This window comes from Montipora foliosa, chromosome 6 (assembly GCF_036669935.1).
Source record: "Montipora foliosa isolate CH-2021 chromosome 6, ASM3666993v2, whole genome shotgun sequence".
Classification (NCBI taxonomy): Eukaryota; Metazoa; Cnidaria; class Anthozoa; order Scleractinia; family Acroporidae; genus Montipora; species Montipora foliosa.
This window is the reverse complement of record NC_090874.1, coordinates 59,528,860-59,556,359: the sequence shown is the minus strand read 5'-3', so window position 1 is coordinate 59,556,359 and position 27,500 is coordinate 59,528,860. Positions and strand designations below refer to the sequence as shown.

The 27,500-nt window shown below is 39.8% G+C and overlaps 4 protein-coding genes across 7 annotated transcripts in view; 1 reads left to right on the top strand and 3 right to left on the bottom strand.

Moving 5' to 3' along the window:
* Positions 1 to 4,130, top strand: part of LOC138006096 (uncharacterized) — a 7,733-nt gene extending 3,603 nt beyond the window's left edge. For both annotated transcript variants that reach the window (XM_068852262.1, XM_068852261.1), the window contains 5 exons: positions 1 to 521; positions 825 to 989; positions 1,622 to 1,769; positions 2,382 to 2,520; positions 3,887 to 4,130. The exon at positions 1 to 521 is cut by the window's left edge and continues 283 nt beyond it. In XM_068852262.1, the coding sequence (XP_068708363.1) occupies positions 1 to 521; positions 825 to 989; positions 1,622 to 1,769; positions 2,382 to 2,520; positions 3,887 to 4,070 (1,157 nt within the window). In that variant the 3' untranslated portion in view covers positions 4,071 to 4,130. The remainder of the gene's footprint in view (positions 522 to 824; positions 990 to 1,621; positions 1,770 to 2,381; positions 2,521 to 3,886) is intronic.
* Positions 4,125 to 8,451, bottom strand: LOC138006097 (serine incorporator 1-like). The gene is made up of 5 exons (XM_068852263.1): positions 7,825 to 8,451; positions 6,560 to 6,752; positions 6,275 to 6,471; positions 5,552 to 5,770; positions 4,125 to 5,122 (listed from the first exon to the last, which is right to left on the bottom strand). The coding sequence occupies exons 1-5, from the start codon at positions 8,207 to 8,209 to the stop codon at positions 4,446 to 4,448; spliced, it is 1,671 nt and encodes a 556-aa protein (XP_068708364.1). The 5' UTR covers positions 8,210 to 8,451; the 3' UTR covers positions 4,125 to 4,445.
* A 2,797-nt stretch (positions 8,452 to 11,248) lies between these two features.
* Positions 11,249 to 15,308, bottom strand: LOC138006095 (probable serine incorporator). Its single transcript, XM_068852260.1, has one exon. The coding sequence runs from the start codon at positions 14,553 to 14,555 to the stop codon at positions 12,468 to 12,470; it is 2,088 nt and encodes a 695-aa protein (XP_068708361.1). The 5' UTR covers positions 14,556 to 15,308; the 3' UTR covers positions 11,249 to 12,467.
* Positions 15,309 to 15,600: 292 nt separating this feature from the next.
* On the bottom strand, positions 15,601 to 26,784 carry LOC138007973 (uncharacterized). 3 transcript variants are annotated; one of them, XM_068855124.1, is made up of 7 exons: positions 26,307 to 26,784; positions 21,357 to 21,384; positions 20,866 to 20,926; positions 19,835 to 19,973; positions 19,236 to 19,319; positions 18,622 to 18,675; positions 15,601 to 17,098 (listed from the first exon to the last, which is right to left on the bottom strand). In XM_068855124.1, the coding sequence occupies exons 1-7, from the start codon at positions 26,589 to 26,591 to the stop codon at positions 16,880 to 16,882; spliced, it is 870 nt and encodes a 289-aa protein (XP_068711225.1). In that variant the 5' UTR covers positions 26,592 to 26,784; the 3' UTR covers positions 15,601 to 16,879. The 3 variants fall into 3 exon arrangements, with proteins under 3 accessions (XP_068711225.1, XP_068711223.1, XP_068711224.1); XM_068855122.1 differs by having other exon boundaries at positions 18,622 to 18,825; positions 26,307 to 26,773; XM_068855123.1 differs by lacking the exon at positions 19,236 to 19,319 and having other exon boundaries at positions 18,622 to 18,825; positions 26,307 to 26,781.
* Positions 26,785 to 27,500: the final 716 nt, after the last annotated feature.

Sequence of the window (27,500 nt, the reverse complement as noted above, 5' to 3'; positions counted from 1 at the left end):
CAGAATTTGAACTTGTCGATTCCTATCGTGGTTTTTACCCTGAGATGCTGTCAGCTTTGCCGGTACAGAATCAAAAGAACGAGGCGTGCCCTGGTAGCGAAGACTCCTATCGTCCTAAACAAGATGGCGATTTGAATCATTCTTGGTCTGATTCACCCCCTGAGTTTGTTACTGTCGGATACTTTGGTTTACCTTCGGGCAACGCTGATTATCATGTTGACAGTAGTGACGATATTGATGTCATGACAGAAACGCCTGGGTTCTCTTTGGCTGCAACTCCAACCAATGAAACATGCAACCAAGTGGAGGCTATCTGTCCAAAGCAGCTTGCGGGTACTTGCTATTGGATTCAGGAAGATGGCGATGGCGTTCATAGCCCTCCCCCGGAGGTGGATGAACCATTAAAAAGAGGAATTATCAGCAAAGGAATTGCGAGAAAGATCGGAAAAGACGTGTGGTTTGCAAAAATTGCCTTGAACGAGTCTGTGGTGTGTCCGGGGTGTTCGCACGAACACAATCCGGTAAGTGTCGATTTGAATTACAATAGTCTTTTTTTAGCGATTTTTTTGTTAAATCACCCTCAAAGCTAAAAAGCACTTGTGCAAGCAGTTAGAGAGCCAGGCTTTCAACCACTGGCCAGTCAAGAAATTCAGTTCATCAACTACTGCTAATGCTTCCTTGCGGCTTCATATCTCTGAGCTAAGCTTCTCAGATGCAAGTCACGTTTGCCAAACTGAGAAGCTTAGTTCATTTTGTCTTTTCACAACCTCCTTCTGCTTCACAAATTCACAAAAATAGCTTTAACCCTTTAATCTCGCTTTTAGGAAACGGAATTTTGTGCAACGAAGGATGCTAAACCGTTATCTCATTCCACATGGCAAATCAGGAACAGCTGTTGGGCGTATTTTCAGTGGCGCAAATCGAAGGACGTTTCCATCCAAACCACTACACAAGATAATAGAGTCATGAAGAAAGTAGCTCCAACTAACGTGAGTATGGACTCATTCAAGTAATTTATCTTGACTTTATCCTTCCATTGAAATCTCACCGAAACAGCCGAGCCTCAGCCTGTGACTGTTTTCGGATATCTGATATCCGTACTTAAGGACGGTGCCTACTCAAAGGTATTTTTGCGCGGTTTACTGAATATGCGGGAAAAGCAGATCTTAACAAGGGATATTGAAATCCAAAAAAAAAAAAAATTGAGGGTAACCACACATTTTTCGACGATCATTAATCACCAATATTTGTAAAAAGCTTTAAAATACAAAGCAACGTATGGCTTTCTTTTGCAAATTGAAGCTTAATTATCTCTGAAAAATGCATAGTTACCCCCAATTTTCTTTTTGGATACCAAGAGCACTTGCTAAGTTCTGCTTTATCCGAATAGTTTTGAACCGCGCAAAAATAGTCCTGTATTAATAAGCACCGCCGATAGGAAATCCGAGTGTCTCGAGATGCGCAGAACGTATGCGCAATAACAGTAGTAGGCACCGTCCTTAAGAAACAAACAGGCCGTTTATCGTTGTGTTGAATCAGCCTCTAGAACCTGTATATTTAACATATAGAAGGTCTGTGATTTCCTTTATTATTAACACTAAACTACTTTGTCTCTTCTTAGGAATCACTGTTTTGTCCACGGAACTCCGGCCAACGTTCACCTCGCTCCGCACCCTGGTTTACAATCGTCATGCGCAATAAGAGTGTGGATATCACTCGCTGGATTGCATCCCTTGAAACTCCAAAGAGCGCGTTCAATTTCACTTATTGTAAGTGAAATTCGATACTAATAATGACGATAAACATTGATGGTCCTTTTCAGTGAGGACACTCGAACCATGAACACTTGATATTTGTTTGTACATTTTTTTAGTGACTATAGAATGTTGGCTCGTCTCTTTGACAAGAATATTTAATGTTTTTACACTTACAAAATGCTATACATGTAACACTATACATCATAAGAAGAGCCTTTATTTCTAAGTCGTCGAAAAAAAAAAGTCAGGAGTTCACGGTTCAAGTGTCCTTACTGTAAGGTGTCTCTTGTCTTTTGCGTTCTTTTTTAATTTTGAACTTTCGCAAACTAACCAATGAATTTTTTTTTCTGATTATCTGTTGTCTAAGCTCTGGCCCTCTTCTGCATATTCTCTTTGCATTTTGTAGTTAATGAATAATCAAAACAAATATTTACTAATATTTATTCGGATTTGATAAGATTCTGGTGAACTTCATTTTATAATTCCAAAACGTATAGTTTTTGAGCCCCGAAGAACTCAGCTGCCTTGGAGCTAAGTGATTATTAAATTCTGATTTCCACTTTGAGAAAACTGAGGCATGCAACTTAGTCATTCCAACCATTTCCATTATATTGTTTTCTACAGATTACTGGATAAATTTCAAAGCTACTGTGAGTAACTGGACCTGGCAGAATACGTTTGACATGATGATCACTATTTGGTTAACGGATTTCTGTTTCATGGCTCTTTATGTCACCATCGGATATATCAAGGGAAATATAAGGTATTTGAGATGATTTCTAAAACGTGATACTGTACAATTACTGGATGAGGTGATTTTTGTGATATCTGGAATAATCGTGGTCGGAGACCGAAGCTGATTCCACCTGCCGAGACTTCAGTAGTCGAATATAAGAAAAAGGGTGGTCGAGAGTAGCTGTTTTTGATAATTCAACCTGCAAAAGTACTTTTACCTCTCTCCAAACAAGGAAGAATAAACGGCAAGGTGTGATCGTCCCTTGACCAATAATGCACAGTGAGGGTAACCCACAAATTATCCTTCCAGAAATGAGATGGAATCTTGTAAATGCAAATGTTTTCGTTTTGTTTTGATGTTAAAAAACCATGGTGGCTGATCACGTGGGTGAACCAGTAAAACCCTAACCTGTACGAGGCGTGATTCGCACAATTTTAATTGTTGCTAAGAATAAAACCAAGAGTAATTACTTCAGCCAATGACAACCGTCGCAGTCGAAGAATTTCGTCAATTCGTGACAACTCAAAGCAAATGTAAATGCAGCCTGGCGGTAAATGTGGGAAAATGGCTGCGAGAAATTTGGATTAACATCTGACTGGCGAATACGGTAGCTTTAACTTTTTTAGGTTACCGGTAAGTCACCAAAGCAATCACGTAGTTACTTTAGACGTTCAATCCAAAAGTGTACTAGGCTCTTCACACACGAGGCAAGTTGTTATCGACATTTGTTAATGTGAGGAAATGCGTTTTCACAGACGAAAATTTTAGATGTCGGTAACCGGAACGTTTTGTGGGAGCCAGGGAAAATAGCGACAAGAAAGGAAGAGCCGCTGACTTTTTTTAAAAATCGTTTGCGTCGCTGCGAAACAGATTTTAGAAATCGATAACTTGCTCACACACGGGAGAAAGGGAGTTGTCGATGACAAAACGGTCGCGTTTGTCATCGACAACTAAAATAGTTTTCCTTTTGAAAAGGAAAACTAACTTTAGTTGTCGATGACAAACTTTGTTTTGCTATTTGCAGTCGATAACTTCATTCACACCCTCAATGTTTTTTCATCGATATTTTTTTGTGTTATCGACAACTAAAAAGTTATCGATAACAACTCTCCCCGTCTGTGGAGGCCCTTAATTTTGTCTTCAATGCGATTGCCAGCAAAAAACGTCAAACAATCTTTGGTCTGAGAAAAATCACAACTCAACGACTAAGAGATTTGAGTGCCCATCTAGACTGGATAATCGAGCCACTTCTTACTTCACTTTATCATCTTACCACATCTTACCAGTGATGTTGTGCTCATGCGCATAACGCTTCGATATTCTTTTTATTGCGCCTGCGCAGAACCGAAGCGACCCGTACTCCAGTCTCAAGGTCTCTTTTCTCGTTTGGTAGGTTGCGACGTGAATTTCGCGAACGTGAATTGGAGGGGGCTGAGGAAGAAGAACCTGAACAACAGCTTTCTGAGGAAGACCTTGAACTTAGTCGTGAACAAGCTGCCAAGTCTAAACGCTGGCGATCAAAACCCCCAAAAAAGAAGAAGCAAAACGCTTCTAACAAAAAGCAAAATTGGAAATGAAGTCCTTTTTACTGAATACCAAGAATGTATTAACTGTTTTTGTGATGTATTTGTACAATTTTTTTCGAGAAGGCTTTTTAAATAAAGCTCATTTTTTTTGTATTTCGGAAATGTTTACTGTTTTTGTAGGCAGAGATTTTAGTATGGTAGCTGGACAACAATAATGATGCCCTTATATTCATTATCCATACATGCACAAAAGGGAGATAGAAGGGGTTTCACATGCAGCTGGAATCATCCATAAGTTGTTTTTTAATTTTCAACTTGGAAAAAAAAATGAGTAGCGTAAAACGTTACTGTTAGGTCTCTAAATTCGTCAACGTCTGTTGCATACTATAAGTAGAAAAACACCCACACATTAGCAACTGAGAAAAATCATACATCCAGTCCCTGAAGCTCCGCAACTTTGTGCTGTAACTTGGCTATTTTCTCTTGTAGTCTCAAAACTTTACCTTGAAGTCGTAAAACCTCTTTGTCTGCTTCAGATTGAGGTTTGTTTTCAATATTTGTCACTTCTGGTTGTTTTTCCGTTTCGACGTGTCGTTTTAAATGAGATTCGTCGTTATTCTTCGCTTTGAACTCTCCTTGTAGTGTTTGTCTTTTTTGTTTAACAGGTGGATTAACTGGTTTTTCAAGTTTTAACTCATTACTTTCGGTATTTTGAGTTTCCCCCATAACGTGTTCCTGGTTTGTATGCCCGCTGACCACGTTAGATTCAAGCCCAGTGTTTGCCATGTCACCCTCAAACATCGATCGAAACAGCGGGACGAGCAGCTTCCAAATATAGAGACACGAGCATGCGCTACTTGAACCCATTTTGATCCAAACCGCTGGCCAAGAACGTTCCAGCTGTGCAATGTTAGTGGCCTGAGTCGGGTTGTACCAATTCGTCAATGTCGCCATAATGTGCAACGTAGCAAGAAACATGATAAAATTGAACAAAGAATAGTTATAGGCCACTGTCGCTTTCATTATGTGACTTGACTCGGCATCTCTGTCTTTAGGTGATGTATTTGTTTTCAGCTCATCGTGAAAGCGGATGCGCCATCTGTCTATCGGAATGAGAAAAATACTGTCTGTGTCACTATGGCAAAAGATCTACCTCTAATTTTCATGAAAAATTGCAAGGCGCTGTATTTTTTTTATCCTTGGTCAAGCGCATCAGTTATGACAAACAACTGTAAACCAAACCCCGACTAAGAACAAACCTAATGATCACAACTTTCACGGCGAATTAACTCTTCTTTTCGGAAACATGGACGATAGTTTGGAAACTGTGCGCGCTGATATGTAGAAACTCGACTAGATAACCATCATATCATACGATAGTCTTCTACGTTTTCCCATGTAACCATGTTTTTGGTGTTACGCACCTCCTAGTGGAGTGTATTGTAACGCCACAAATAGGCTTTGCGTCGAAGGCTATAAACTCCATTTAATTATTTATTTGTTTATTTTTTTATTTATTTATTTAAACTTACTTAGCTTTGAAGCGCTTATGGCTGTGCTCGAACTGGCGTAGATAAGCATGACAAAGACGAAAATTCCACTGACCATTCCCTGCAGACTCAGACCAGTGTTTTGGTCATACCCGGATATAAAGTAGCCTGGTGGATTACACAAGTCATCTGGCTCATGAGACAGGGCTGACCATGTTAAGTACGTCGTGTATGCAATCACCAAAGAAGCTTGAAAAAGCCCTAGGGAAAATGAATAGTCAGTCCGCACGTGAGTTTGATGAGTTCGTTTTGAATAATACCGTAAAAGCACATTAAACAATGATTTTTGCTGGCGCCAAGTTATCATTATTTGTTACTGTAACAGCATCTGCTGTTTTTGAGGGCAAGTCATTGCCGGTTTCTCTTCATTAGTCTTTTGTTTCCCTTTGAGTAATATGCCAGTTACATCGTACCTAATAAGAGCTGCTATATCGTTCGTTTTTTTTGGTGTTTCTTAGAACCAGGAATTTTACAGATGAGTATGTCTTTTCAGGGAAGAAAAAGGCTGATCCGCGACACGTTATGTCAACGAGTAATAAGGTGTGTAGACGATAACAAAATGTGCAGTTTCATACACATTTAACTGACCTTTAAAATATACCTTTTTAGCAACGCTCTTCTAGTGGGTTTCAGCACAGGAGATAAAAGTCAAAGATACTTTGCGGATGTAGCCTAACAACTTGTAAAGATGATTATATCACTCACCGGTTCCTGACTGCGCCTCCTGCACTTTAGGAAGCACGCTGACCACAGTTGCGGCAACAGACTGGCACAGGCTAAATGTCACGAAAAACAAATTGGTTCGGCATTCGGCGGAAACCACGAAAAATTTGTAGAAAAATATTATGGCGATCGTGGAAATGATAAACAAGAAGCCTGTACAGGAAATGACAAATAGATACCTAAAAAAGAAAAAAAAACAGTATGGTACGACTGCAATCATGCTTTTTTCCCCTTATTAATTGAATTATAAAATTGCCCAAAACCAACCAGCATTTTGAACTGCACGAGGACGAGGCTTTCTCCATCTTTTCGACCCATGTCTCGCTCAAGTACTGTGCCAAGTCGAGAAGCAATACAAGCTGGATAAGGATGAACAGGAATCCGCCAGCCAGTCCAAAATACATCCAAATACGGTTGAATAGTAGAGACTGAGGTATCATCAACGAACATATGATTAGCGCTGAAAAGCAGAAGGAACTCCTTTTAAAGGTTTGCTCTAGATGAAGTGCTTGTTTGTGTTCTGCACTGTAACCAATACTAAAGTATCTCTTCCAAAACACACTGGCATGTACGTATCAAGAACAAAAGCTATTGTTAAAAAGGCATATTTTTAAATAACAGTTTTTGTTGTGAAAACAATAGCATGCTAAACGCTGAGAGAAAGTCAAAATTTCTGATGGTTGCATCAGCGGTAAATTTGAATATTCGGAAAAAGCAAGTCAGTAATACATTTCCCATGGGGGCGGGTGACAGTGACATTTGACTTGACGCTAACTTCTATCTCACTCGGTATTCAGCTATTGATGAGTAAGTAATTGTAGTAGGTCGACTGAGTGGAGTACAATTCAGAGAGTAATCGGGCGAGTAATTTCACAATCGGCCGACCGCGCATCGCGAGGTAGAGTTACGAGCACGATTACCCCTGATTTGTACGACACGAAGTTCTATTACTAATTTTAATCGTAACTATGACAAATTGCGAGGTTAAAAAGTCTTTGAATACCTTTTTATGTAAAAAAGTTAAAATTATATTCAATCTGTTTTGCAAGCAGTAAGGAAACAGCAAGAAAGACCCCATCCAAGTGGGCAAATGGCCTGGCGTAGGGTTCCAATTACAGATATCCATTTGGAGTTTTTCAAATTTGATACCTGTAATTGGACATCCATGTGATCGCGCGCCAATCACGCGACAAATAGGCGCGCACAGAACCAATCAGATTCGAGAATTTTGTGATAGTTACTATTAATGGTGTAATTTGTTCGTGAAAAAAATGATAAGCTGTTGTAGTTACTGGCAACGAGCGAAAGGACAAGTTAAAAAAATAGACTATTAAGAACCTAGACAAGAGATGTAGCTTTTCTGGAGTTCTTGTAGTGCAATCAGTAAAATATGCAACAGGTCTTGCGGAGGAAGTGGGTTCGTTCTATTGCTATCACAAATACTTTACGATTTGCAAGAAAACGATTCTTATTTTTTTCAACAATACTCATAACAGGTACTCTTTGGTAAAAGTGACGAAATGATTGCTAACCTATCAACACTAGGAACTTGATGTACCAGAAGCCATTGTGAATCCGAGCGCGAAATTCGTCGACGTTTGTCACACCAACCACAAAACACGAGGCGATAACGTAAAATATAGCAGTGGCAAAGCACACTCGATAAACTCCAGTATGTCCTGCAAGATTGTCGCAGGTTTGCGAGCTCACCAACTCATCGCAAAAATGCGGAATAGCGTTAATCTTGCTCCTCGCTTGTGGAAATGACAACATAAAGCCCAATACCGTGACGAGTAACAAAAGTATTGTATAGTTTACACGAGTGAGTGTGGCTCGCCGTATTTTTCCGCAAATGCCGCAAAAGCAAGATGTCTCTTGGTTGCATGGTGTCTGTTCTTTTTTAGAATCGTCTTTCATTGTACAAAGCTGGCCAGGGATTTTTCAGATCCGCAAGGATCGCGCTGCAGTGAAGAAAGTGTATTTGTGTTTGTGGCTGGTGGTAATATTGTTACAGTCGTTGCGTCACTTGGTAAATCTGAGCGTGAAATGATATGGAGCAAAGAACAGTTAACTGCAATTTCTAGTGTCCCTTGTTTCGGCTCAAATGCCGCCGGCGGGTTCTGAATGTCGGTCTAATTTTTTCTGATCAATTCGCAATTTTTTTTGCCCCGAAAAGAATCTTGCCGAAATTTCAGGAAATTATTAACTCTTTGTACGTTAAACATTCATTGACTTCAGCCACTTTTCTTTTACTGGCGAGGGTTCCAGATTAGAGTAAAATTCGAAAGTTGGTTTTGTTTTGTCATTTAAGAATAGGGAGGAAACGGCCGTGAAAACTGAGGCAGTCGTCGGCGTCAATCCGCACGACGGACTTACATTTTCTTGTATGACCCATAACGGTTTCTTTAACTTTGGCTTTCACATTCTTCAGGCGGCTGTATCTTTGTCTGTTTGTCAAACAGAGAGGACATGAAAAAACAATTATACGTTGTTCATCAAGAAAAAAACCATATTCTCGCTGATGGCCTTTTGAGATCGCTTTGCATCTGAAAAGAAAATTACCAAGTCATCACGGTACACTGACCGCCTCGAAACTTAAATGTCCAAAAAGATTTGCGCCACCTTTTTAGCCAATCAGGTTTAAAAGCAATTGGGTTTGCTTTGGTTTTGGTTTTGATTGAAAGGAAAGGAACTTTATTTAAGTGTCTAGTCGTTCTAGCGTTGGAGCGCTAACTGGGGACACTGTAAACTGAAATGAACAATGAAAGTAAATCAAGTCAAATGTTGGTTTTTGAGGAGAGGGGAAACCGGAGTGCCCGGAGAAAACCTCTCGGTGCAGAGTAGAGAACCAACAAACTCAACCCACATATGACGCCGAGTCCGGGAATCGAACCCGGGCCACATTGGTGGGAGGCGAGTGCTCTCATTTGACTCCCTGTTGTGATTGGTTAAAGGCAGTACTCTTTGGTGCTCATTGTTTTAACGGTTCTCGACTGAAGGAGGCTCCAGCAAATAATAGAGAGATTTAGCATCACGCTTACGTGAAACGCAAACGGCAAAAGTGAGCACGTGGCCAAGATTTTCCCGCCATTTTCTACGTTTGCCGACTGCCGCTTGCCGTTGTTTCTTATTGAAAGTAGGTATTTTCGCGTATGCCGTGTACGTGAAAATTTCTTCTCTTTTTCTTCAACGTAAGAAGTTGTTTGCGGAAAAAAAGTACCCCAAAACGACTTTCCGGTATGCCAAAGGAGGAAAAATTAGGTTTCATGGTTATAGATCGTTTATAACCGAATCCTTGCCGCAATTTTCTTATGAACTCACGTTGACTATCTGCTGACCGACTGAACAGCTCTAAATTTGACGGGTAAGGATTTTCATTTTATATAGCGTCTTTTTCTACAATGTTTAAAAAGACTCCGAGTTTTTGTTTTTGCTTTTCAGTAACTAAATACTCGAGTTGCCGTGGGTCACGCGAAGCTAAAGCTACAACCCTCTCTGTATTTTGCGTGAAACGTGAAAAGGCAAGACGACGTTTGCCGTTTCACTTAAAGGGGCTAGGTCACGCAATTTTAGGCAATTTCAGCACTGATCGAATGGTCATAGAATTGACTAAAATACCAAGATAACTGTTCCAAACTATAGAAGAACTCTAACAAAACACAGGGAAGCCAAGAAGGGACATGGATGGACAAAACTGGAGAGGATTGAAATGGATTGAATTTGGGTAAATTTGAAAAACGTTGGTCCACCTTTTTTCAAATTTATATCATTCTACATCAAAATGTCATTTACACAGCTGGAAAATCATTCTCAGTTGTTATGTGGCCGTGATTTTGCAAATGAAGGACTCTTGCTCTGCCGATTTGACGTTTAGAGCTCATAATTAACAAAATTAAACAAAATTACCTAAAATAGCGTGACCTACGTAGCCCCTTAAAACGTGATACTAAATCTCTCTAACAATAAAGGCGCCTATGGTCAAGAATCTAGAAACTTCCACACAAGCAGTTTCCTAATATAATTCTCTTGTCTTTCTTATACCGGATACAAAATAATTAATGTCCATAAAACAAAGGAACAAAACCAATCTAACAATACCTAATCAGAAATTCCTAATCGGAATAACAATGGCTCTTTAGCCTTGCGCCATTTTCGTCCGGTGTACGAAAGTCTACCACAAAAGCGTCATACCACTTGCATTCCTTTTTGTCAAGAACAGTCAGGGAATCAGGTAATAGAACGCTCTACCCACGAAATTATATCTTTTAATGCTGAGTACCTTTGCCAAAGGGGTAACCATTAGCTTCCCATTGGAAACTGAGTTGGAAGTTGAAATTTCTTTGTTTTTGTGTGTGTGTTTGTTTTATCTTTCTTTCCTCGGACTGAGTCTTCAGCGATGACGCGCAGATTGCTTGCTAGTTTAACCAAGGAAGACGAATGATTGGGGTTACTTTCAAAAGACGTTTTGGTGCTGCGTCTGTCGGGAGTGAAACACGAAACAATTTGGTTTTATCAAAACATCAGAGTATTATGACAAAGGGTCAACTCTTCGCTCTGACGAAGGCTAACACTCGAAACGTCAGCTCGCAAATTTTTCTCACTGTTGCCTACATTCGACTAAAAAGTCATTGCGGTCGTTTGTTTTTGTTTCCAAACGACAGCTTGCCCAAATGCGTGATCTGATTGGCTGAATGCACTCAGGCGAATCACGCGGGAAACAACAGGTCTGCTATTTGGGTAATTTCGTGTTACACGAAATTCAGTCATGGCGCCCAATGGCTTTTGGGCGAATGTGGGTCTCTAATGTTCATCATGCTCTGCAGGTGCATATGTTCTGCTGAACGCATGCATGCCAAGTTCAGACGCTTTCGAAATATGGCGTTTGAGAAGAGCTGCAGTTGAATGTAAAAACGCTAGGGCTTAAATGTTAACAATTTTCAACGGCAACTTGGTGTACAAACCACAAAAGTTTCGTTTATTTTATTTTCGCTGCCTCTCGGCGATTTCATATACTTTATATATTAAAGATCTAGCCCCACTCTAAAGGTGGATAACGTTATCCACCGGATAAATCACTATCCATTGGATAGCGCAATTGGTTTCGCTATGACTTATCCACTGGATAGTGATTTATCTGGCGGATAGCGCCATCCATCGTTTGAACAACTGGGGCCTGAAGTATTTTGTTACAAATTCGTACAAAAACTGTCGTTGCTTACAATACAAAAAAAATACATCTGAAAATAACAAGGCATTTGTGGTACAGATATGGGACAAACTGAATATGTGTCCAAGAAATACAAACTCACTGAGCATTCCTCTATCTCATATCTTAGGATCTGATTGGCTCATCATGTGCTCACTGTCTTTTGAGCGATAGATTTGACGAAAACAGGCATAGATATTTTACGTTTTGGAACGTTTTGGTTGTTTGGTATTTGTATGAAATTGTTGGTACATGCCTATTGGTTTCTTCTAACACAACTGAGCTGATATTTTTCAAGGTTCCCTCTGGGCATTTAGTCAACAAAGTGCTGCATACTTCATAGATTATAAATTGACCCCAAAGCCCCAAAGCTAATTGTAAAAATTAGTTTTATTCGAGCGAGTTTAACTCCCGGGAGAAGGCCGAAAGATTGAAATTACATAGGTGATTGCTGAAAATTCTCTGCGCTGATTGGTTGCCCGTGAGGTTGTCACCTGAACGGTTTTTTTTTTCAAAATGGCCGCAAGCCCTTTTGTCGAGGTGACAGACTATTAACGTAATTGTTTTAAAGAAAATGCATATTTTTCAAATATTCACCTCAGGCTCGGTGAATATCGGTGAATAAAAATCTCGACTTTGTTTCGGTTTTTATTCAACGATATTCACATCGCCTTCGGCGAATAATATTAAATATACTTTTACACAGGCACCTAACAACATGGAGGCGGAGGTGTAAATACGATAACAAAAGATGATTCTGCGCACTGTCTCTCTGTGAGTACCATTTACACGCTGTTAGGTTTTTCTACACTTGCTGCGATGTGCAAAACTCAAAAGAAAGCACGCGCCTTCACTGTCTCGCGAGAATTTCTCGCGCACGAATGCTTTTGATGTGCGCTGATACACGAATGTCTTTTTCAAGACACGTTTATAATGTTGAATGTCCGAATGTAACATTATTGTAGAAGTTTATCCTTTTTTCGTACTTGTTTCTGTCCTTGGGATGGTAACTTCCCCAGTTTCTTGAATCGACAAAATCTTATGCTGAATTTTAACGATTTTAGCCTGAAATCGGAGTATTCTTTCTTGCAGTCTGAGTATATCCTTGGAAATTTCAGGTTTTTTAACTCTGTTGTTAAAAATGTTGTCTTGTTTTATTTTTTCGAACGGATGATCAATCTGAATTTTTACTGGTGGAGGAGGATCGTTAAGCTTGACGTGAACTTCCGAAGTTCTGCCGGTTGAACACGAACCTTTCCGATTTTCTGTCGAAATGACAGGTGAAGGTGACGAAGAATCTGCCGAAGAACTTGTTGTAGCTCGTTGTTCATCTTTTGGCCGTTCAACAGGCTTTTCGACCTTTCTGTCTTCGAGTTTATTCACATCCTTTATATTTTGAGGATGGTTGTCAAATTTTACAGGAAGACTCTTCTTTGGCTCCACCGTCGTAGCAGTGGACTTTAAATTATATTCTTCACTTCTTCCGATACTTTGACCCTTTGGAGGATTTTTCGGCACTTCTTGTGAATGCCTTTTCCTTGCTTTACTATCTTTCTCCACCTGTTGCTTAGTCTTAGTCCTTTCAGCTGTGCTTTGGTCTTTTTTCAAAATCTCTTTAGTTTTCTCGAAATCGTCTCTCAACTGCGCAGCACTAGCTCTTCTCGCACTTGGAAGTCGAACAGGTTCTACTTCCAGTCCTAGATAATGACCCCAAGTGGAGCGTATTAACGGTGCGACAAGAGTCCATATATATACCAGACAACAAATATAACTCGACGCCATTTGCACCCAAACTGCAGCCCAGTTCTTGATCATTTTCTTGAAATTTACATTCTCGTCCGGACTGTGCCAGTTTGTCATAACCATCATCACGTGTAAGGATGCTAGAAACAGTACAAAATGAAAAAAAGAATAGCTATAAGCGATGTCCTCGCTCTCCTTCTCTTCCGCGTCTTTACCGCCTTTGTCCTCTTTTTGACGCTTGGCGTTTATCTCCGAGCTTTTCCGTAAGTACTCGGGATTGTCAGATAGAGATAGTCCCAGTTTCCCGAGCTGCGAAGTGCTTGCTCGGACGGTGCACGCAAACGCTAACAAGGCAAACATGAGAAGCGAGCCGAATATAGCTTGACCGTTCACACCAGAAATCTTATCATATTCCAGTAACACTTCGCCAAGAGGGTTACATCTCGAATCTGGTTGAGACGAAAGGGTATTCCATGTAAGGTACATAGTGTATATCGTAATTACTGAGGACTGAAGGAGCCCAGCTCCCGTCGTCTCTTCTTGAACTCTTGGGAGCACGGAGATGATGGTAGCTAAAGCACAATGTCCGACGTTAAAGCTGATGTAAAATGTGTTTGCCTTGCACTGTGATATGTCGTCTGGATTGGTGAAGAAGAGATAAAACATGACTGCTGCAGTGACGGAAAGCGAATATACTAAGGCGGTGGAAAATGCTAACGAGAAGTACCAACACTTGGTGTCGAGGGTGTCCATTTTTTCGGCCCAAGAGACGCTCCAAGAATGCCCAAAGTCAATCACAAGAATAACTTGAATCAGTATAAACATAAATCCACCTACAAGGCCGACATACATCCATATCTTTGTAAGAAAACCCATATTTGGCAGATAAAACGTGACGCCTATGATTAGAACTAACAGAGATAGTTTGATGTACCAAAAGCCATTGTGAATTCGGGCACGAAACTGCTTTTTGGAGTGCACGTTGTACGTTAGTAGTGACAGTAACAAGAAAAATGAAGACATGGCGAAGGAAACCCTGTAAACTGCTCCATAACCCACTATATTGTCACAAACTCTTTTCGACGCAAATCTTGTGCAAAGTAAAGGGATTTTATCGAGACTTGTCCTCATGTTCGGGGCTAACATAACAAGACAAAGAATGCAACCCAGTAATAAAAACACGGAAAAATATAGCCTCGATCTGATACCAGCAACTTTATTCTTGCAAAATAAGCTGAAAGCTGCTGAGCCTGCGCAACAAGCGACTTCACTGGCGACTTCCGCTAAGCCCAGAGTCTGTAGAGCTGCTCCCATAGAAACCCATAAAGAACTTTGGGATAGGTTGAACGATAAATACGCGGGTACTTAACACCATTCAGCTCTTCCAGCCACTGTGAATATAGTGTTGCTGCGAAACTCTTTTGAGCAAAACAATTTTCTTTCGACGAACAAAGCTGAGAACCGTTAAGTCGTGAACACAGAATAATAAATGTCCTTCTTCGTTTCCTCCGTTTATGCTTGAGTCGATTATTTGTTGTTAGCACGCGTCCACAACAATGTCTTAGATTTTATCTCGATACAAATAACTTGCAGAAATCACAATAGATGTAAAGTGAAGATTCTGTAAGACAGCAAATACAGTAATAGCTGTCCGTGTTACGAAGAGTCAGTTTCAAGCCGGCAGGTAATTGTTTAGGAACTCCATAGCTCTGCTCCTACGCTGTGGAATTAAGGCAGTTCCGATCTGTATCATGAAATGCAGCGTAAAAAGCAAAATTTTGGTTTGCTCTTCACAACTTCAATACCGTTTTCGTGGGCTTACTACAAAGTTGCACACAGAACTCTCTCTTAACCAATCTTGGAAACGCCTCAAAATTGCGTAGCCACCAAATGAATAAAATCCACGGTCAAATGAGCGTATAATTTACCCAAACAAACGAAACCGGCACTTTGAGCGGGAAATCTACAAACCAAACGGATCCTCAAGCAAGAATGCTAGTGTTACGCTTTTCGTTTCTCCAGTATTCTTTTGCGAAAGCTTGCAAATCGTGCGACGTAAACCCAACGTTTTCGCTTTCCTGATAGCTACTCCCTGCATGGAGTGAGTTTTTATTTTTGGTTGTGACAACGGTGAAGCGAAATTACGCCACCCGCCAACAGGTACAGTAAGGAATCAAATGTTCCTGAGCCCGCGATACACATAATAGGCCGTGGCAAGACAAAACACTGCGCGCAAAACAATTGATTACAGGAGGTGCATCGCTAACCTGCAGCGAGCTTAAGAATTACTCATTTCGTTTAACAACTTTAAAATTGTATAAGTAGGAAATATTTTTAGAATTATTGGACAAAATGGACGCAAAAATTGCTTTAATTGTTCCCAAAGTATTTTTATTAGGCACCGGAAAAAATGTGTATACAAATGCATGTTTTGAATCAAATCGAAGATTTTAGAGTCTATTTCATATTGTCATTTTTTTGTAGCATCCTTGTTCAATAGCAATACCTAACATTATCTAATATCAGTTACTTGCTCAAGCAATACTAGAGCTTAGTTGCTTATAAAACACTTCTCTCGAAAGTGCAGCCTATTAAGTTACAAGTTTCTAATCACTGAATGATTAGGGTTTTTTTTAATCACTATTAAAATAAGAAAGATTTGTGCTAAAACCAAGGCAACTCTCTGACACCATGATCACAAATGTCATTAAAGTAGATTGTTGCATTGATTAAATAAATAATAGTAATGTCACATGCACGGAGGCCATGTTGCTCATTTTATAGCCAGGGTAGTTTTCCAATTATTAACCTCTCTTTCACAAACAATTGTACATGTTAAATTGTAGCGAAACAAAATCTCAACTACCCAGGATCTTCTCCTGTCTGGCCTCATAGAGCAGTCACGCTGAGCACTGGGTATAGGAATGCCGTCTTTGTGTTATAATTGGTTGATTCGATTGCCGGCGTCTGCTGTAGTTGACCAAAGTATAGCTTTGTCATTCATGTAATATGCCTTGAAATGAGCATGGAAAGGGCAGCTTTAGCTGCTGGAAAATGAAAGCCTGAAAAATCAGGCTATCAAGCCAATTGGCAGCTGGTCACTTTATGAAATCATGACAAACCCGTAGAGGATGAATATCCGTATTTGCGTCTTTGCCTGTTTAACAAATAGATTCCATGTCGCCATGCGTCTGTCCAGTAGTAGAACATAGATGACGTCAGAATGTGGTAAGAACAAAAAAGTGGCACACGAGGCGATAGCCCAGTGTGTCACTGACGATGTTATTAAACATTTTGACGTCTTCTGTGATCTATTACTGAACAGACGCACGGCTACATGGAATCCATTTAATATACATTTATATATTGGTCTGTATCTGCATCTGTAACTATGTCTATATATATGTGCAGAATATATATGTAAGTCATATATTGAACTGCGAAGACAATGTTAGTTAGCTGCTTCTAAAGTGGCGCCCACAACTGCGATGATCATAACTCGCTCTCCGCAGATCAAATCTATGACTGTGTGCTCAAATATTCTGTACCTAAATTATAATTACTTTGGTTTGCCTTCATAACAAGTAACTGATAGTCCCTTTCATGAGTGACTTTAAATCATTACAGCCGATACGTAGTTATCTTATAAAGACATAGCAAAATGCTTTGAGAGATATCCCATCCTGCATGGCTACGACTCCGCACGTATTATTTGTGTCCATTCCAAACCCTATTCTCGACACGGCTTTGTTGTTACACAAAGTTACCATTCCAATGCGCACTTTTCCGTCACGGTCTTCATTAAGGTTGAATCCTTCCTTAACTGTGGCCTGGCCATGGGATGCTGAGCAACTTTCCTGCATGAAAAGAAAAGAAGTGACCTGCCATCTGGGAGTGTAAATCGAAATATACAAAAATTTGGTTTTATCAACGGAGTTGATAATGTAAATTCACCACCGTGCTGGGATTTAAAAAAAAATTCGGAACGAAAAAGAGCAATACAAGTTTCTCAGATGAAAGAAAATGAGAAAAATGGTAAAAGTGTATTTGAAAATATGCAAACTTTCCAATGACAAGGACAAAAGGGAAGCTGACTTAACTGAGAATTGAATCGGTGGAACGACGCCGCTTTTCCAAGCGACAAAGAAACGTACCACCTTGAAAAAGAATCACCCAATAACATCGGCGGTTCGATTACGTTTCTAAGAAATCTACAGTAACTGACCAAGAAAATAAGCACTCTAGCTACGACCAACTTATAAACTAGCATAACAGCTAGCTAAAACTCCGTCCCTTCGATCTAGGCATCCCTTTCTTTTCATCTCGATCAATCAATCACAATCTTTATTTACGTGTCTTGGCGATCTAGTGTCTTATGGCGCTAAGTCAGTGGGGAAACATTCAGGCCATACCACGGCACCAGAAACTCCGTGCCTTTCTCTTATAGAATAGCGACGGTGTTGTGACGGTGTGTGATCTTTAACGTCCCACAGAGTATAAAGGTGGACAAGGATTGCGAGACGGGGCCTACGGTTTATAGTAGGCTTTATCCGAGAAGACTTGAAAGTCCAACCACTTGCGGATGTAATGACTTGGAGCCATGTGAACCGAGCAAGCAAGAAATCCCTTTTCCCATTTAAGGGCAAACCGCAAGCTACTCAAGCTAACTGTAGGCCAACTGGTGTGACGTTTAGGCTAACCAGAGTGTTATTTAGGGCAATCAATTCGTTAGTTTAATAGGCTAACCATAGTGGCTCGCTGGTTTGCAGATTATCCGGAATGATTGCAGTTTTGCTGGGATTTTGTAAATGATGAACTAGCTGGGCAACATTTTTTTTTCTTTCTTGCAGCAGTGCAAGAATTTTTTTTTCTATTTCATTTGTGCTGCATGCGATTTTTTTCTTCCAACAAGCGCTTGTAAGTAATTTTTTTTCAAAATCACCCACCCCACCCCCCTCCCCCTTTCAAGAGTTAAATGGTCGGCCCCTTAACTGTTTTGTTTTACTAGTCTTTGAATATGTCAAAGATTACAATATTGGACAAACTGGTTGGGTAAATTAGTCAAACGGACCTCAAATAACCACCACCACCCCCTCCCCCCTAGTGTTCATTTACGGCCTCCCACCTATCTCATATCCATTTCCGCTACAAATCCATGAAATACCACGAGAGGATCCCACAAGACTATTTTAGACATCAGTGTTTCGGAAGGAGGGGGGGGGGGGGGGAGGGTGGGGGTTTACCTTGTTTGCATGTGGGCACATTAACTTGCGTAATTTTTCATTTTCTCAACAGAGTAGCTTTTCGTTTGAAAAAGTATTAAGAGGCGAGAAACGGACCGCAGGGCAATTATTCAAGCATTAATGATAAAAGCTCGTACATTCACGAAGGATCCACTTATCAATGATTTCCATTTATCTCGTCCTACGTCGACCTGTATATGAGAACTTAATGTAAATATTCCCATTATAGCGGTTCTTCCATTATAAGGTATCTCTAGCCATTTTGTGGTACCATTGACTTCCATTCCAACACAGAAGCCCTTTCGTAGTGTAAGGGATTTAAAAACATCAACTTTTGTTTCCTAAAATCAAAGAAAGATCATCAGCAGTTAAGTCGTGCCTTGGCGCAGACCAGAAAAATACTGTACTGAATAAACAATTTTTGAAAGGCAAAAAGTAATTCTTTATTATATATAGAACCAAATCTTGGCCTCCGTGAAAAAGGAATCGTGGCATAGTTTATGGAAATACTGACTTCCGAATGAAGAAATTTTAAAAAGAAAATTTTCCTGAATTTACCACGAGCAAGTTGACCCCTTCAATCTCTTTATTTGAGCAGCGTTAGGGGTGTACCGTAGCAGGGTTTTCAAATTTGTGGAAAATTCCTGCTAATCACAACTTTCGCATGCTGGCTTTAGGGCTCATGCTTGGATTCAAGTGAGAGAACACAAGAAAACAATTTTTCATGGTTTTTATTTTCAGTTGAAATTACCGTCTCACTGAGGTCTTTTCCTGCGGCCTCGTTGAACGGGCCTGTAGTAGAAGCCCACAAATCGGAATGGTAAGAAAAGGTTCCCTGCAATAAGGTGAATGCCGTTAGTTTTATCAGATTTCTTCCGAGAATGAGGCACTCCAAAAGTTTCCACTCAAAAACGTTTGCTGTTGCGGGCACGTGGGAAAATACTTTTTAATTGATTTATTTAAAATCCGTGCGCCCATTGGTTCAATTAAAATTTTGAATTACTGACAATATTTCTCGCTCAAGAAATAAAAAAAAAGGTTTGAGGTTTTTTTTTTTGGTGAAGTAGAAGTCGAAGTGTCTTTGTCTCGATTGTTTGGAGGATTTGGGATTCATTTTGAAATAGTTTTTTCTGTATTATCGCCCGACTCTAAAACCAGTTTCAAAATTCTTGCTTTTCCCCGGCGTTTTAATTTTGGCGCCCAAGAAAAATATATAGAGCAAAAACGCATAAAAGGATACGTTTCCACGGAATTTTGGGATGTAAACTTCAAATAAAAAATGTTTTGGCGTAGGCTTGATCATTTTATCGATACTTTCTACCGAAACCATGCGATCAACTCAAAAGTTACCTTATGACCATTAATTTTCATTGCGAGAGTCCATCCACCCTTACTACACCCATCCGAGTTTGAATGAATCATTTTACAATAGATCAAGCTTCCTTTTTGTGAGAATGTTTTGATGTAATAGGCTTTACTATAAGCGTTCCTGTGAAAGAAAAAAAAAACATAAACCTCACAGTACCGTCAAAACCTTATAAATGATAAAAAATGACTCATTTGTCGAATGAATTTGATTTTAGTGCAACCAAAAAGTAGTGCGCAGCCGTTACGAAGCGTGTCATATATCTTCCATAGACCATGCTTTCAACTCAAGGTATATATACCAGCCCAGTGCCTTGGGTTGATCCGAGGCTGTGGTGACTAGAATGGATAAGAGTAAAGACTATGTACTTATTGACTGAGTGGGAGGGCCGGACGGGAAAATATTTGGCCCGCGGTCATGGCGTACGGACCGAGCGCAGAGAGCCCGTGCGCCATGATCGAGGACCAAATATTTTCCTGTCCGGCCCGACCTATACTCAGTCAATAAGCATTTTATCATATGACCACCGCGCTTTTCCTTTTTTTTTTTTTTTTTTTTTTCGGTAACAAAATTCGGAATGTTCACTTACGTCGCTCATTTTGACCGAAAAGTTTTAGTTCGCATCTCGCGCGTGCTTTCATTGCAAAACTATTGAGAAAATCCCCGTATGAGGGCCGTACGCGATCCTAGCAGGGCCGGACGGCTTTTTCCAGCCCTGCTCGCGCCATTGCGTACGGCCCTCATACGGGGATTTTCTCAATAGTTTTGCAATGAAAGCGCGCGCGGGGCCGTGTACGGGTCATATGATAAAACGCTGAACCGCTTTTTGTTACTTTGTTACATTAACTGTTGCGCTCTGGTGGTGTCGTTGAGGTAGCTAGCGTCGTTTCTCAAACTCCCTATTGTCGTCTTTGCACAATCTCCTTATTTTAAGAGCTTGAAGATACCGAACAGACGAAAATTTAACATGACGGCGCAAAAAAAAAATTCCTAAAAAAAATATGTTCAAAATTACCTTCTATTGTCGAATATTTTTTGACAGGAATCTGCAGGGTTTGTCTGGTCGTCTCCTAATTCTTGTTGGATAGATAATAAAGTCAAGAAAGATGGTTTAAGCTTTGAAGTAAGCACCCGTGCTGAAATCTAAATATTAAAGGATAATTAAAGTGTCATTGTGACTCGGGGATATCCGGAAAAAACTGATCTGCGTGCTTCGCAGAGGACTCGGACCCATCATCTTCCGATTACTACTTCGGATCCTCTTCCACTAAGTTTTAGTGGACTCGTGAGATACATCAACGGAGTTTGATGTCATTTTGGTCACATGAAATTTGGGGACAGCTATTTTTAGAGTTATTTTCATAGAGTTATGTCGTAGAGTTAGAGGTAAGTTTCCAAAATCTTGAATTCAGGATTTTGGAAGTCGTTAACTCTAACTCTAAGTCATAACTCTACTGAAATAACTCTATTGATAGCTAACCTCATGAAATTTTGCATATTACTTACCATATTTGACGGGCTCCTTTGGTGCGGGCTAAAAAAGGAAGATAGGATGCATCGTTCAATACTCTGCTCAATTAAATCATAATGAGGAGGCTTCGATAGACTACAACAGGCAATGGCAGACTAAGATGAAACTCTCTGCAAAGTTTCAAAAATCCTCTGGAGCGAATTCAGAGTCACCTTGAAATTCTCCCACTGTGAGAGTGCCTAGGCATCCACTCCTAAGAATTTTTTTTTTAATTCCATGGGCAATGAGTTTCATCTTAGCCCACTTATCACTTTTCTGAAATAAGAATTGGGGGTCAAGCAGTTCTTTTTTAAGATATGAGCGTTTAAATTAAAGACAAAATATATATTTAGCTTATTTTTAGATGGTTCTTTTGTTGCCATGGACACATAAAGTAACATTAATAAATGTATCTTGTTAAGCAATGATTGGTGTTTCAAATGACACCATGACATTGTCTTTATGTGAAACAGTGTTGTAGAGTGAATCGTTCTAATGAGACCTCAGCAAAACGGCTTGGCAATATTAACTCCAAAAGTGTCATTTATTTTTAACAAAAAAATCCGAAAATTCCCCCGTAACAAAAGGGGCGCTTATCATTTAAACGAAATTTTCGGTGACAAATTGTTGGCAGATGGTACTGGACATTCCCTACCGAGGAAATGGGAAACGGAATGCGCCGTTCCATTTATGAGTCCATATCATAGTATCCGACTGCCGTAAGAGTCTGGGTACAAATAAATGTGGCGGTCAATGCCCACCAAGTGAAGTGATGTAATCCTCGCATAGGAGCCTGGTTCTAGTGGTGCAAACAAATGGTACAGAATATTCTGGTCGTTTCGGTAAAAGTGCAAAAAGAAGACAACCTTCGAAGGTTGTCCTTTTTTCTGGAAAATTTCCTTTGGTGTCAACCGTTGCATTTGTTTTCCCAACGGAACAATCGGGTATTTTCTGACAAATGGTAAGCGCCCAACAACTTTCTTTTTTGCTTGCGCCATTTTTACCCTACTTGCACAAACGTTCCCACGAAAAATAGCCTATGCAACTCGCCGTTCAAAGTTCAAACCTTCAAAACGTCAAAAAGGCCTCGGTACGAACACGAATTAAAACAAAACTTAAGGCGAAAAATCTTAAAGGGCAAACAAGTTGGACCATGCAGCTCTCGTTCATAAAACAGACCAACTCATGCGGCCACTTTCTTTCTCAACCGGCCTCAGCAATGTTTTTCATGTTATTTAGATAACTTAAAGAAAAGCTGCTAAGTTGAGCCTAAATAGTAGTGGTCCTATTAAAACGAGGATATTAACATCTCAGTTCCACTCAAAATGGTTAAAGTAATATACTCTAAAACTGATGAGTTTATGGTGTCTTTGATTTATGAAAATGAATGAATTGGTCTTTTCCTGATAAGCGACTCAACCTACCTAGAAACACGGGATGACAATTGTCGTGGAAAACATGGTAACCATTAAACCCCTTCTTTGAGGCTACGAATGGTTTCGGCTGAAAAAAACCACCAAATAAAAAGCTTGATTGCTTTTGAGTAAATATTCCCTTAATATATTTTTCAATGTAATCAATAGACCTTTTCAGCTTGTACATTTTGTTTTCCCAATACAGATCATGTGATAATACTCAGGAGGCTTGGTCCTTTGTTTTGTTTATTAAAAAGAGTGCATGCAGGCATATTCATGCTTGCATGCCCTTATTTTAATGAACAAAACAACAGACCAAAGTTGGCGATCCTGAGTATTATCACATGATCTGTATTGGGAAGACAAAATGTACAAGCCGAAAAGGTCTATTATTCTCGTTTTATATCGTTGTTGGCAACGCAAACACTCTCAAGCAAATATCCACTGAAAATACGGTAGTGCGCGAAAGGCGAAAGTTCGACGCTCAACCTACTGATCCACCCAGCGGACGTTGATAGTGCTTAGCCTAACAACCCTTGGAAAGAAGTGTACATGATGGGTCAACAAAAAGAGACTTGCCAAGTTGGGTCTAGTTTTTATTGCTGTGCCATCCCGGAAGAGTAAATGGACTGCCTAAATTAAGCGTTTTGTAAATGTTACAGTCAGAGAACGCAACATGGAAAGCAATTGCAATTGAGAGGCTTGAAAAAGAAGTAAACAGACAACGAAAAAGAAGAAGAAAGCCAGCCTGCCGCGGTAGGCTGATATCTCATCTTTTGAATGGAACAAGCTACAATCCTTCGTTGGAAGGCAACATCTCGATTCAGCGGCAGAAAACACCATTATCAGTAAGTTATACTAGGAATCACAGCGGAAAACACACTATTATACGAAGAAAAACGGAAAGTAGGACCTCAGTAACTCGAGTCAAGTTGGCTAAACCAGCGATGCACTGAGATGTCATGTGGCACTACGGTGGTTGAAATCTGACCACCGCGTTAGCACGGGCTGTGAACTTTCAATCGATCCAGCGGAAGAGATTGGGAATTTTTACAAATACAATTAAGACTAAGCTTCCTTTATAATATGTGGCTTCACCAGGACCGGATCGAGCTGACAACGAGTTTGAACTAGACAGAGCAATCATGTGATCGGGAAAGTCCACATTTGACTGGTGGCTGGATTAATTAAGCATGAAGAGCTTAACTTAGGTCAGGAATGTGGGTCCCCGCTGTTTAGGTAAAAAAAGATTACCAAAATCTCAGTGGGAGTTGTAACAAGACTCACACTAAAAAGGCAGAGCGAGAGACAAAGGGAGAGAGAGGTGTTAATCTCGACACATTTGTTGGGCCGACTTCGTCATAAAGTTTTAATGACGACAAATAACTCAAATTACTTTAAATTAATTTTGAGTGATGTGTCAAAATAGTCCAGAGGCACAGTAAATCAATCTGAAATATTTTCTAAAACATGGTTTACAACGGCCAGCATCATGCAATTAAAAAATGGAAAATTATTTCTTTATTCTCTTTATTTCAAATTAATTTAAACACAGGCAAATTATATCTTAACTTTCAGGCTACCGAGATGCAACTTGTTTTGCCCGGCATACACTTTTCTCAACAGCAATGGTGAATTGGTTCTTTTCTGATTTTAAAGCAATCCATTTTTAAGTTTTATACTTATGGAACTCGATAACTCAGGAATAAAACTCAACAGCTATTACACCTTCGAACATCTGCTTCCCTAATTCTCCGGTTAAACATGAAACGCGTTATTGATGTATTGGTGTATTTGTTAATTTAAACACAGGCAAATTATTTCTTAACTTTCAGGCTACCGAGATGCAACTTGTTTTGCCCGGCATACACTTTTCTCAACAGCAACGGTGAATTGGTTCTATTCTGATTTTAAAGCAATCCATTTTTAAGCTTTATACTTATGGAACTCGATAACTGAGGAATAAAACTCAACAGCTATTACATCTTCGAACATCTGCTTCCCTAATTCTCTGGTTAAACATGAAACGTTAGTGATCGATGTATTGGTGTATTTGTTAATTTAAACACAGGCAAAGTATTTCTTAACTGTCAGGCTACCGAGATGCAACTTGTTTTGCCTGGCATACACTTTTCTCAACAGCAACGGTGAATTGGTTCTTTTCTGATTTTAAAGCAATCCATTTTTAAGTTTTATACTTATGGAACTCGATAGCTGAGGAATAAAACTCAACAGCTATTACACCTTCGAACATCTGCTTTCCTAATTCTCCGGTTAAACATGAAACATTAGTGATGTATTGGTGTATTTGTTAATTTAAACAAGGGCAAATTATTTCTTAACTTTCAGGCTACCGATGGTGAATTACCAATGGTGAATTGGTTCTTTTCTGATTTTAAAGCAATCCATTTTTCAGTTTTATACTTATGGAACTCGATAACTCAGGAATAAAACTCAACAGCTATTACACCTTCGAACATCTGCGTCCCTAATTCTCCGGTTAAACATGAAACGCGTTATTGATGTATTGGTGTATTTGTTAATTTAAACACAGGCAAATTATTTCTTAACTTTCAGGCTGCCGAGATATAACTTGTTTTGCCTGGCATACACTTTTCTCAACAGAAACGGTGAATTGGTTCTTTTCTTATTTTAAAGCAAACCATTTTTAAGTTTTATACTCATGGAACTCGATAACTCGATAATTTCGGAACGTGGTCACCATTTTCCCGCAAAAAATTACCGACTTGAAGGCGACAAATCTCTCTTCGAAAGAGCTGAAAAAACTTTCCTTCGGCAAATTGGCTAACATTTTACCCTGGATGCCAGAGGTCCTCTCGCTCACCAGCGGCGAGGAGCGTCGAAGTAGTGCTGGTCGGCGAGAGACGATGGCGACCTGTACCATTTTTCCCCGGGTGAGAGAGTTAATCCATAAATCCTATAGAACGAAAAATGGTTCCGTGTCCCAGCACTAACCGCCACTGTCGATACGCGCAAACGAACTAAAATAGATTTGTGTTCCCCACAAAATTCATCTCGCCCCCAAAATATGGTCATTCAATAAAAAATTAACTACTTTTTTCTGCTTAACGTAAGTTCACAGTACAATCTGATCGATCCTGAATGCTTTAACACTTTTCTGAATACGAAACACCTTTTGTGTTATGTTTTTAGAGGGGGGTCCTCTCCCCAGCTCTTAAGGGCCGAACCCCGTGTGAATAACGATTGCAAAAACTGATGACTAAGCCTGAGAACGATAAAATAAATGACGAATTTCCGACAATGTGCTCTGGACATTCGAAAGGTAGCAACTGAAAGCGAAAAATGCTGCCATCGTAAGAAAAACAGAGGATAAAGTGGCATATACATGCGAGTTACTTGAGTGTTGATTCAAAGACTACACCACAAAAAGGCATTTATATATGACTATTGTTCTCAAAACGGGATTAACAATCTGTTGAAATCCGAAAAATGTTTCTCGTGTTTTTCAACTTCCAAAAAAAAAAAGAATTCGTGGAAATTAATCCTTACCCTTATTTGGTGGAATATCCAATCTTTTGAAACGATAGTACGTTTGCCACCGCACCATCCCCTTTCTCCGTTTGAGTTCATCTCACACACCTCTTTATCTTTGTGGTAGTTGTACGAAATACATCCTGGCTCACTGTGGCAAGCTTGAAGGCATTCCATCCAATCCACGTCGAGGACTGTTCTATAAACGCTCCTTGGTAAATAACGGCCACTGAACGTCACGGTCGTAGATCCGCTTGGTATGATTAATGCAATGAACAGGCAAAACAACAGAAGGAATATCATCTTTCAGTCCCTATCGATCGTTTCACTGTAATGACACGGAATATTGCAATTTAAGGCCGCCTGGGTCCCATCTTATCGGCTTTTTCTGTGCAAATCAAGGCAACAACAAACCTCGCTCTCAAAAACAACCGAGGCTGAATGTTAATGTAAATTTGAAACGATGCTCAAGTAACAAATTGGCTCTTTGGGCATTGCGTATGAAATATAATTAACTTTTCCATTTTGTTTTGGCAGGCTGTGTCAAATTGTGAACGATACTTCATTTTACGTCACAAACAAGAGAAGTCAAAGAAAATTAAAAGGACCAAGAAAGCAAACAAAATAATCAGGAAACCTGTTTTGTTGGGTTTTAACCCAACAAAGTCCGGCTAGTTGTTTTAATTTGTGTTATAAAGGTTTTAAAAAGGCAGGAAAAAATCATTAAAGTTTAATTAACGCAATTTACGTCTTACCAAGGTGAAAAATGCTTCTAATAAGACTTGCCAGTTTATATTACAATTATTGACTTCGCATTACATATTAATTTTTACTATATTACGTTTCACTTAGAAGCGAATATAAGTCTCGCTGTAATGTAAAGCCAAAGAGACTGAATTGGTTATATTTTGCCACTAAAAAAAGCCCCGACCACTTTCAATGACACAATTTTGAATAAGAAATAAATAATGATGTAATATTCCACATTTAAAACTTGAGGATAGCCATAAATTATTGAGTGCAGACTTGCCTTTGGAAAGTCGAATAATACAAAATTGGTTTCACGTCCAAGGCTGAGATATTCTCGTCAAGCTGAACAAAATCGAGTCACATTCAACAGAGTTTCTCTTACAGCGGCTACCCGTCACACGCGCCGCTCAACGACGTTTTTCATTTTCCCCCTGAGAGGCCTGTGGGACACAGGCAGCCTAC